This window comes from Chanodichthys erythropterus, chromosome 20, assembly GCF_024489055.1.
Source record: "Chanodichthys erythropterus isolate Z2021 chromosome 20, ASM2448905v1, whole genome shotgun sequence".
NCBI lineage: Eukaryota > Metazoa > Chordata > Actinopteri > Cypriniformes > Xenocyprididae > Chanodichthys > Chanodichthys erythropterus.
Genome location: NC_090240.1, coordinates 12,382,029 through 12,394,688, shown reverse-complemented (window position 1 = coordinate 12,394,688; position 12,660 = coordinate 12,382,029). Strand labels below are relative to the sequence as shown.

At 35.9% G+C, this 12,660-nt stretch overlaps 1 protein-coding gene across 1 annotated transcript in view; it reads left to right on the top strand.

Moving 5' to 3' along the window:
- The window catches only part of rbm38 (RNA binding motif protein 38), a 36,835-nt gene that overhangs the window by 12,013 nt on the left and 12,162 nt on the right, over positions 1-12,660 (top strand). Inside the window, exon 3 of the mRNA XM_067371194.1 lies at positions 7,233-7,287. Coding sequence (XP_067227295.1) covers positions 7,233-7,287 — 55 coding nt within the window. The remainder of the gene's footprint in view (positions 1-7,232; positions 7,288-12,660) is intronic.

The window sequence follows — 12,660 nt, the reverse complement described above, 5'->3', positions numbered from 1 at the left end:
CTTTCTTTTGATATATTGTATGTTCAGATATTCCCACACAGGGCCGGGTAGGTTACATTTAAAATGTTTTTCCACTACAGATTACAAAATACATGCTTTAAAAATTAATTTGTAATGTATTTTGTTTACCCAAGTTTTGTAACTTAATCTAAAATACTTACTAATATGTAACATATAACTTTTTTCTCAGAATTGCATAATATAAAGTTGCAATTGTGAGTTATAAACTCAATTTTGAGAAAAATGTCAGAATTGCAAGACAATAAGTCCGAACTGAGATATAATTCTGATTTTAAAACTTGCAATTGTGAGTTTATAGCTCCCAATTCTGATTTTATAAAATGCAATTGTGAGTTTAAATCTCGCAGTTGCGAGGAAAAAAGTCAGAATAGTAAGATAAAAAGTCACAATTACCCTTTCTTTTCTTTTTTTTTTTTTTTTTACAAAATTACAAGGGTCTCACAAACAACTATCACAAAACATGAAAACAATTGAGAACAGTTAGAGTAGGAGAATCACCAATTGCGGTTTACATTAATGTTTAAATTAAATAAATGATATTGAAATTTAAAGGAATCACTTTGGTAATCTAAAATACTTTTCAGATGTAACTGTAGTTTGATTACCACCCATTTAAAATGTAAATGTAATGAAAAACAGTTATTCAAATTTAGTATTTTAAATACGTAACTAACTAATACGTAACTTTGTTACTCCCCAACCCTGTGTATATGTGTGTGTGTACATATATATATATATATATATATATATATATATATATATATATATATATATATATATATATATATATATATATATTATATATATATATATTTTATATATATATATATATATATATATATATATATATATATATATATATAATGTACACACACACAGGGTTGGGGAGTAACAATATATAAAAAATTATATATATATATATATGTTGTTGGGGCCATGAACGTTTTGTGAAAATGATCAAAAATGCTGGCGCTGACTGGCAACCTTTTTTAAAAAACGCTAGCTTAAGGGGGTTAAAAACATGCTCATCATAAGAGAGGTGTATTTAAGCCATGTTCTGTATGGATTGCATTTTTAATGTATTTTTTAATAATATCATTCCAGACACAAACATTTATGTCAAGTCATTAACCCATGTTTAATGGACATAGAATAAAGAGTTTTTTTGATAGACAGAGAAACACAAGTTGAATTACGTTCGCCATAAGGTTTGGGTAAAGGGTAAAGTGTGTTTATGCAAATGCTGCAGTGCTGTAAGAAGAGGCTGTTGAGCGTGGCGGCCGTGTGTGTGTGTTGAATGGGCATCCAGGCGAAAGATGTTTCTGATCTGTGTCTGGGCAGTTACACTGTTGCGCTGGAGAACAGACAGCCTGGAGTTTTTCACATGAGTGACTTCATGAGAGCGTACAGACAGGATGAGAGGAAAAATACAAAGAAAAAAACAAAAGTGCATATTGGGTGAATGGAGAAAATGACTGCCAATTAAAGCCTAAAGAGTGTGTGTTTGTGGAGGACACAGAATTATAAACATGCATCATATACAGGGCAAGACTAAAACTGGAAAATGAATGACTCAAAGGACAAATGTCCAGAGACGGTGGTGAAATAATTATGTAGCGTTTGTCATCGGTTCCATTCAATTTCTGCTATTTAACAAACAAACCTCAATTCACTGCTAAAATGTCTTTAGTTGTCTGGGTTCAAAATGTTAAATGAAGCAGTGATTTAGTTTGTAACCAACTAAAATCACATGTAATGACTTACAGTGGGAGTCTGGGTAAGACATTTCAGGGGGTTTAAATGCAGAAATGTGCAGCTAGTTTGTTTGTTATAGTATTAATTAATTATCAACCAATATGTGTTTTTGTAGCTATTGCTGATATCTTAGAGAGCAGGGTGGCAGATGGCTGATGATATCACGTAATTAAAAAAATAGTAAATAACACATGCCGCACTGACATTTAGTTTACATAATATTTAATTAATTAGAAATAAATAGAAAAAAGGAATCAATATGAAAAGTCTCATCATTTATTAAATATGAGTATTAAAGAAAACAAACTAATGAAGATGCAAAAAGTGAACTCCTGTATGTCTGTGCTGGTGCTGTCAAAATAAAAGTCCTATTTCTGACACTTATCAGCCAAAAAGAAAAACTAATTAAAAAAAAATCCAAATATATCAGTCTCATTATATTTCAGGTGAGTTATTTCAGCTGCAAAGTTGACTAAATCATCCTTTTAGTTGTGGGACAAGACAAGGCAGATGAATCTCAGGTTATGTTGTTTATAACAACCCCTTTTTGGTATCCTTGGGCTTTTGTGTGGCCATGACAGATTTTGAACTGACAGGGTTAGTAAGTAATTTTATCACACTAGTTTCATGTTAACACAAATAATGATTAGGTCCTAGTGGCAATATTTTCCAAATAGTGTATTTTAATATGCATTGCCATGTCTTGTCCCATAAACTTCCATTCTAAGTGCATTATTGTACAAATAATGTTTGTTCATTTTTACAAACTGAAGAATAAGGTGGAAGTAGTTTCTGTTGTCATTGACAGAATGCCATTGAAAGAGTTTAATTTCAAATCTGGAACATTCCTGTAAAGGCCATGACACACCAAGCCGACGTATAAGAACTAGTGGTGACGAAAGCCAAATGTGTTGTTGCGGACTTCTATCTGTGCTGACTTTGCTCGCTTTTAATCATTTCCGTTTTATTTTTGTGCACTCATTCGCTAAACTAAACAGCCAATCAGAGTTCTCTCTCACACAGATGGCCCAATGGCAATTCAGCATGCTCAATCGGCCAAAATACCCCAAACGATGTCCAACTAGTGCCAATGGTGCCGAACACTAGGGATGCACCGATACCAATATCGGTATCAGGCCCGATACCAAAGACCGATACCTCACGTGACCTAACTGACAGAATCTTCCGTGCACAGAGATACTGGCAGCAGCTGCAGAAACAATGTCAGCCTCAAGGGAGTGGAAATAGTACACACACATTGTGAACTGCATGCTTTCAATCTCAATTCGTTATCGATTAGTGAAGGCGGGATAGGCGGAATAGCGCTGAATGACACAGACCAGGGGCTGTATTCACAAAACATTTTATCTTACCACTAAGAGTTCTCCTAAATAGCAGTAAAAGTTCTTAGCTAAGAGTTTTCTCTTAAAACCTATTCACAAAGCTGCTGAGACAAACTTTTACTAAGGAATAGACTGAAATCTTAAGCTAAGAGTAAGGGCGGGGTTGACCTCGTTGCTATGGAGTAAACACACAGTGATTGGCTGATGGGGAAGGAGTCAGTGATTTAATCATAGAAATATTGTAGAATGAAGTGTCATGTTTCCATATTAAAATAAAGGTTTTAAAATACAAATGTTGCATTATTCAAATAAATGTTTTTTTTTAATAAAATTGTTCCCACAGTCAAAATAAAATGTTGACATATTGTTGCCATAAAAGTTTTAAAATGTAGGCTAAGTGTCACTAATTAAACTAGTATATACAGTTAATTGTCCACCTCTTGGATGTCTGCATCTCAAGAGAATGCAGAATTCAACCGACAAATTATGTTTTATAAACAAAGTTTGGGAGAAACACATTCAAACGGTCTTTCTAATCAGCACGAGAAGAGGAATAAATACACTGACGAGATATATATAAATAATTTAATAGAGTAATAGAGTAAAAAATAGAGTAAAAAAAAATAATATATATATATATATAATATATATATATATTTAATATTTATTTTATTTTTTTTTACTCTATTAAATTATTTGTAAGTGTGAACCCATGAAAACCACTGCCACAGGTAATCAGACAATATTTATTTATTTGTTAAAGATTCATTTTTGGCATCTCATCATAGATTCAAATCTATAAATCAAATTTTTTTTTTATTGTATTGCATTTTATTGCATTTATGAAGAAAAGGTTCAGCACCTAAGGCTCTGTCGCTATTGCCGCTATTGTGATTTGCTCTTAGTGATTTAGGAGTCCTCTTGACTACTCCTAACGTTTCACAGATTTAGGAGCTAGTTTTAGTGCTAAAATGCTTTGTGAAATACTCTTAGAGCAAAAATTTAGGAGTCCTAAAATTAGGACTGACACGCCCATTATTTTTAAGAGTTTCTCCTAAATCTGCAATTTAGGAGCTACTTTTAGCCTTAAGATGTTTCGTGAATACGGCTCCAGAAGCGCTCTCTCTCTTTCTTGCGTGCGATCCCAGTTCTCTCAGACAGCACGCAAACAGTTCTCCTCGCACCTGAATGGTCAAATGCACACACAGTTGTCAAAATGTCCATCGTGTGTAGAGTATCTCTCGTAAATACAGTCGGTTATGGCTTAAGTGGACGTAAACATTTAGGTGTAAACGGGATGTGTCAGTATCCATGGATTTGGTCTTAAAGGGACCGTAGCCTATATATGTTAATGTTAATAAAACAACAAAATATGTTAAATTAATATGTATACATGGTAAATAAACCTACTGTTTCTGAAAAACAAGTTTTTCATTTGTATCTCTATAGTGTTTGTTGTATTGTTTGTAATGTGTTTGTAAATTTCTTTTAATATAACAATTAGCCTATATATATTGGTAATTATGCCCTTTGAGTTTGTGTCGAGCACATAAAAATTATTACTTTTTTCATTAGAGTAATAATAAAGAAGCTGTCCTACATTCATTAGTCTCACTGTGTTGTGCTTGGAAAACTGCAACATCACCAAAAAAAGAGAGAGAGAGATTAATAAATGTATGGCATCAGTATCATTATCGACGAGTACTAGAATAAAAAAATCACCGGTACTTGTACTTGGTCCTTTAATAAAATGGTATCGGTGCATCCCTACCGAACACTGCAAAAACTCGGAAAATATAGCTGACATTGGCCGACCATCGGCTTGGTGTGACAGGGCCTTAACCCACTACAGCATAGCGTTGCCCTCAGGCAAAGGAAAGTTTTCTTAAGCCCTATGTTTAGTAAATTTTTAAATGATTACAACCAATTAGAAAGGTCTAAAAAGTAGGGCTGCACGATTAATCGCATGCTATTCTCACGCGCATTTCGTCAGTAAAGCCGGTTCCCTGATTACCGCTAAATCGCCATCACCTGCTTTCAAATGAAGCGGCATTTAATAGACAGAGCCGTAGATCACTGAAAAGCCACGCAATATCGCGTTCATATCGCAGATGAATCGCCTGCGATAATGAACGCGATATTGCGTGGCTTGTCTGTGAACTACGGCTCTGTCTATTAAAAGGCGCTCCGTTTAAAAACAGGTGATGGCGATTTAGCGGTAATCAGGGAACCGGCTTTACTGACGAAATGCGCGTGAGAATAACATGCGATTAATCGTGCAGCCCTACTAAAAAGTACCAAAGAACAGTTCAGTAAGGTGTTGGAGTCCATATCAAGCACCATTTAAAGGTGGGACGTCCTGCGCTGACACATGGCCACAGAAGCACATGGTGTGAGAAGGCCAGATTATTTGCCTTAGTAATGTTATTTAAAATGACATGAACTGTACATAAAAAATATGTGTGTGTGTGTGTGTATGAAGGTGTACAGAAGCCTTTTGTCAGGTTTTATTTTTATTTTGCATGTTCAGAAATTGTTTTCCGTTGCCTCAGTGCAACATTGTGCGATAAGGGGTACTTTTCGAGGATGTTTTGGACAGTACCTCACATTGGCAAAAATAATGTGTTATAAGAAGGGAAGATGCAGGGTTCCTGGGTGTGCAGGAACACCCAAAGTGATGTGCAAAAATTGTAACATACACCTCTATTTCACAGCAGAGAAGAAGTGCTTTTTGAAGTTTCATAAGGAGTGAAATCTTATTACATGAAGTCTTTCAAGTGTTTTCTCTTTTTACTTAATGATTTAAAAAAAAAAAAAAGATTTTGCATTGCTCTTTGTGCATTGTCTTATGATAATTTTCTCTATGATTCTGTACCATTGTTGCACAACGTTGCCCTGAGGCGATGAAAAAAATGAAAAAATATTTTGGGGTAGGGGGAGGGCGGTTAAAAAATGTGCCATCATGTGCCATCGACATGTGTGCAGTAGAGGGTTAAAAGAAATATTTCTCTCAAAAAAAGAAAACGATTTACTCAGCTTTCCAAACCTTGTATGCTGTTTATCAATGAAAGACAAAAAGGGGATTTTTGAAAATCTTCACACAGTTATTTTCTGCACAACACAACCCCCATCCCCCACCCCCTAAAAAGCGAACGTGCAAAACTGAGTAAAACGCCCTTTACTAAAAAAAGGTAAAACAACAATATCAGATGATTTTGAAGTTGGAGGAGAAAATGAGATGTAGTTTTTCGCCCTACTGCAGTACTTCCGCCTATGTCACGCGTGACCTTTCCAACATGATTACGTCATGCGTGGCTAATCACAGAGCAGTGCAGGACGTGCATTTGTGGTTATAAGTATTTTTTGTGGTTAAAAGTTTTTTTTTTTTTTTTTTAAATGTAAAAAATGACCGATCGTTTCGCTAGATAAGACCCTTATTCCTTGTCTGGGATCATGTAGAGCCCTTTGAAGCTGCACTGAAACTGCATTTTTAACCTTCAACCCGTGGGGATGCTGAAGTCCACTATAAGGAGAAAAATCCTGGAATGTTTTCATCAAAAACCTTAATTTCTTTTCGGCTGAAAACAGAAAGTCATGACATGGGAGCGAGTAAATTATCAGGAAATTTTAATTCTAAAGTGAACTAATCCTTTAACATTAAATAAAGCAGATAAACATTACCTGAGAGATTATCATTGCCATACTTTGTTTTGTTTTTCTAGTCATGATGTCGCCGAAAAATAGAAACCGTTTCTAAAATAGAATCGTCGCGACTAGTTAGGACAAAAACTCTGATTAACATGGAAAAGATACCTTTTATCACGTGTCGTGGCGTCGCGTCTGGTTAGGACACGGTGTAAGGATATTTTGAAAAATGTGTCACCTGTTTTGTCCACAAAATCAAGTTAATGGGGTGGAAAACAACTTTTTTTTTTTCACTAGACATCTTTCAAAATGTAACCTTTTGTGTTCCATGGAAAAAAAGAAATTCCTACTGTTTGGAGTGACATTAAAATCTGTCATCATTTACTCGCCCTCATTTTTGGGTGAACTGTCCCTTTAACTCTCAAGACACTGGTCGTTCAGTCTGTTGTTTTTCTCTTGTTGTCACAGGATACTCTACTGGAGTACAGCAGGTTCATCCAGCCCTGATCCAGAGGCAGTATGGGTAAGCATCTCTTCTCATTCTGCTAATGTCAGGGGTGAGGGAGGACCGTTTGTGCATAAATAACATGAATTCCTAGCGTGACCCTTTAGAAATAGTCCTGTCAAAACTGCAGTTTCATTTAGCCCAAAACTGTCAGTTATTCTTAATCTGGCGTCTTCTGCTCATATATCCCGTTTCAGCTCGTCTCACTCCACGTAAACCTCAGATCTCAGGACATGAGCTGTGAACGTCAGTGCAGCTCTTCCTCAGCACAATTTGTCATGTGTTTACAGTGCCGGCTGCTTTTCTCTCTCCGGTTTATTTTCATCTCTCTCTCTCCTAAATTCTCTCTCACACTGTCAGTGACACTGTCTCAGTTTCTCCTTTTTACAACTGTTCCTGTTTCTGTATTTCCCTCTTGGTTTCCTTCTGTCAGGGTTTCTCTTTCTTTTACTTTCTCAACTCTCGGTCTCTCTTCCCTATCCTGTTTGACCTGTTTGTCTGTCAGTTAGGTCACCACCTGCCTCAAGTCTGCTAACCAGCCAGGTGTTATGCAAAACAAACCTTGATCTCTCTCTTTCTTTGTCTATACAGATCTTTCTTGTTCCCTATCCCACCCACACACATATTCTCAAACATCTGAATCATATTTTTACCTTTAAAAACAGTTTAAAGTAATAGTTCATTTAAATAACGTCATTCCAAACCTGCAAGATTTTGGTGTTTCTACACAAAAAGTTTTATAGCAGAATCTTTCCATATAACAGTGACATAGTGACCCTTTTATGACATTTATTGTACTTTTCATGCTTTTCGGAGCTTGACAACTATCACTGGATAGAAGGAACTGCAAAAATGTTCGTAAGTTCTGTGGAAATATAGCATATTTTTAATAATACAGTAATAAACAGTAACACTAATAGTTTTATTTAGCAAGGACACATGAAACTGATCAAAAGTGACAGTAAAGATGTTTAAAATGTTACAAAAGATTTCTGTTTCATATGAATGCTGTCTTATGATCTTTCATTAAAAAATCCTGATGAAAAAAAAGTATCACTGTTTCAACAAAAATATGAAGCAGCAGAACTGTTTTCAACATTGAAAATAATCAGAAATGTTTCTTGAGCATCAAATATTTTATTATTTTATTTTATTTTGTATGTCTTGTATTAGTGGGGGGATTTTATTGTAGGCCTATACATTTTTTGTATCGATACTTTGGTCCTGGTTTACTCCTGCCCAGGGACAGCAGATGAAATTTAGCTCTGTAGCTAATTCTGGGGCAGTTTTTTACTGTCCATTGTGCCTGTCAAATAAATTTAATTAAATAAATAAAATTAAATAAATAAAAATAATTAAAATCATCATATTAGAATGAATTCTGAAGTATCATGTGACACTGGAGTAATGATGCTGAAAATTCAGCTTTGCGTGACAGGAATAAATTATATTTTAAATTATATTCACATAGAAAACAGTTATTTTAAATTGTAATAATAATAATTCACAATATTACTGTTTTTACTGTATTTTTTATCAAATAAATGCAGCCTTGGTGAGAGAGACTTCTTTCAAAAACATTTTAAAAAAATCTTACCAACCTCAAACACTTAAACGATAGTTTATGTTTCTTATTGTTGTAATATAATAAGTATTTGGACACGTAAACATACAGTCAATCTTTCTCAGAACGAGATTTAGCGCTCACTAGGAGTGTGTGCGTGCTGTAATTAGACACTGTGTGTACATAGTGTAGCCCATTTGTCCTTTTTATCCTAAAGTCGAGGGTCTTGTCCATATCGGTGGGGGTCTCTATTTAAACTTACTGTCTGAGGGTTAGCCTTTGGTTTGAACAGGTGGCTTGTGCCCATTGTGGGTCTGTTTGCATTGTTAGTTAATAGTGGTGTACTGATTAACCCTAATCATTAACTTTGGCATGGCCAATGCTAATTATGAAAAACGTATTAGAAATGAACTTGACTGCACTATAGTAAATGGCCAACAAACTGCAAACAAACAGATAAGTCCTAATACAGTATGTTAGCTATGAAGGGCTATTTGACCAGTGGCTAACAGCATATAGGCTCCAATATACTCACAGTGAAGTCCTTTTTTGCTTATCACTTGGGAACAAAAAGAAGTTTGAAATACATTTGCATAGATTACTGTTATCAAACATCCAGTTTAGATGAATATGTAAATATGTGCTGCATGCTTTCCTCTCAATTACAAAATAAAAAAACTAAATACAGTGGTGAGAAAACAGTAGTTAAGAAAGCATCAGGCCATAGCGATGTGGATATGTTTGAACCGGGTGTGCCTCATACGTCCTGAAAAGTGAAGCTGCGGGCTCTTTGATCGCCCCCTGGTGGCTGGATGCATTACAGGTCATAAACGTCGCCCTCTCCATGCAAACGAACGGGAATGAGTCAAAACAAAAAAATAAATTATACTTCAAATAAAATTTTCCAAAAGATGGTTTTGGTCATTTAAAGGGATAGTTCACCCAAAAATGAAAATTTGATGTTTATCTGCTTACCCCCAGTGCATCCAAGATGTAGAGGACTTTTTTTCTTCAGTCGAACGCAAATTGTGATTTTTAACTGCAACCGCTGCAGTCTGTCAGTCAAATAATAGCAGTGATTGGGAACTTGAACAATAAGAGTCGAAAAAACTTCCATAGACAAATCCAAATTAAACCCTGCTGCTCGTGACGACACATTGATGTCCTAAGACACGAAACGATCGGTTTGTGCGAGAAACCGAACAGTATTTATATAATTTTTTACCTCTAATACACCACTATGTCCAACTTCGTTCAGCTTCCGGCTAGTGAGGTCTGATCGCGCTCTGACAACGGAAGTGATGTCTCGCGCTCATTGAAGTATATATTTTGACCTCACTAACAGGAAGCTGAACGAAGTTGGACATAGTGGTGTATTAGAGGTAAAAATTATATAAAAAATGTTCGGTTTCTCGCACAAACCGATCGTTTCATGTCTTAGGACATTAATGTGTCGTCACGAGCTGCAGGTTTTAATTTTGATTTGTCTAAGCAAGTTTTATTTACTGTTATAGTTGAAGTTCCCATCTACTGCTATTATTTGACTGACATACGGCAGCGGTTGCAGTTAAAAATCACAATTTGCGTTCGACTGAAGAAAACAAGTCACCTACATCTTGGATGCCCTGGGGGTAAGCAGATAAACATAAAAATTTCATTTTTGGGTGAACTATCCCTTTAAGGTAGTTGTTATCACACTGATTTATATTCGTTTTTGTGATAAGTTTGATTTTAGCTAGCAATTTAATGCTATAGAAACGGGGCATGTCATCATGATTGACAGTCGTGACTGACAGCTTCTCTGAGGACTGTCGGAGCTTTGAGGGGAGATATATAACTATTAATTTTTTATTTCTGTGTTATTTCACACAAACAAAATGAGTTGTTCAGCAGTAAACTGTCCTAACCGACCTACATGATCTGACGGATCACTGAACTTTTCCGGTAACGTTAAATGTGGGTTTCATAAGCTAATTAATAAATGTTATTAGTTAAGATAACACGCCTAATGTTAGCCATGAAGGAAAAAAGCAGGTGATCGTTATCTGGCAGTAACTCATTATTTTTATGGGTATAAACCCATAAATAATGGGTACTCTAATTACAGCAATCGATTTCCTGTAACGTTAGTTTAAATTTATTTAAAATGGCAGGGCAGTCGTAGTTCACTGACAAGCCACGCAATATCGCGTTCATCATCGAAGGCGATTCATCTGCGATATGAACGCGATATTGCGTGGCTTGTCAGTGAACTACGACTCTGTCTATTAAATGCCGCTCCATTTGAAAGCAGATGATGGCGATTTCGCGGTAATCAGGGATCTGGCTTTACTGACAAAATGCACGTGACAATCGCATGCAATATATCGGTCAGCCTTACTGTGCAGCCAAAATAATGTACCAGTTATCAATGTAAAGCTGCTTTGACACAATCTACATTGTAAAAAGCGCTATATAAATAAAGGTGACTTGACTTGACTTGATGCAGTCGTCTGGGCAGAAGTTTGATACCACGACTCCACCTCCGGGCTCCACTGACGATTCCTTCTGCACATGCCCAGGATCCAAACTGACGTTTTTGCGTAACGTGTCAACGCCCATCGTCGTACGTTTTACATTCAGTTCATTACAATGGAAGGAAGCTGCATTGCGACGTACATCTTTTTTTACAGTCTATGGTTTGAACCAGCAATTCAGTGCTCCAGTCAAGTCGTGCTAATTTATATAGACGTTTATTTATATATAGGGTTGGGCTCATTACTCATTACAACTTCAATTTCTACTATAAAGCAGGGGCCGGTTGCACCAGCTGTGCGCAAGTTACAACGTAGACTAGTTTTGACGTAAATGGGCACTAAGTTACAACTTACGCACTACTAAATATATTTGTGTTGCACCATTAAACTTAGTTGAAGCGTAACTCTACGTATACACTAAATATTTACGGAAGCCTCCTATCAGGAGTAACGATTGGAATAAAATAGTAGACTAGCTGAACTGCATCAATAAGCTCTTGTTTTACCTGACAGACTTCATTCTTTACACATATATGATGCTGCTGATATTTACACGCTCTTACATTTTAAGAAAGAGAACATTATGTGAAAAAATACTTTGTTAGCCACTCGTCAATACGAACCCATTAAGCGTGCCGCGATGTGTGCATCGGTCCTATCACTCCATGTTGTGCATGTCAAATAAAATCAGTCAGAATCAATCTTTTTTCGTATTTGTTTATTGATCCTTATTAATTTTGTTTCAAATACATTTTGATACAATGTTATTTACATATAAAAACATTTATGATTAAGTAGTAGGCTATTATATTTAATGGAAACTTATTTTTACTGTTAGCTACGTGAGGCAAAATAAGTCAGAATGAAGGATAAACTAAAATTCACAGAATTTCAACAACTTCTGCTCCTGTATTTGAAGCGATTTGAAGGATCACTGAGGGTAAACGTCATATTATGCGACTACGCATTACTTTACGGAGACCTTATGAGCTACTAGCTACGTTCTGCCTTAAGAACAAATGGTGCAACCGAATAAAGTACAGAGTTAGTTACAAACTAGCTAGTAGTTACTAAGCCACTAGTGTGGACTTTACGTTCCAATTTAAGAAAGAATTTACGAACGGCTGGTGCAACCCTACCCAGATCTCTAGTGTATTCAATTTTTTACTTGATGGATCGAACAGAGGAAATTAACTGGAGAAGATTTCCACATCCAAGAAGGCGGAGCATCAGAGCCAAACCCACCTATTACATAATCATCACGGACCAGTGGTAGTTCAGAGGTGTTTAACAGCCAGCGTGAACTTAGCC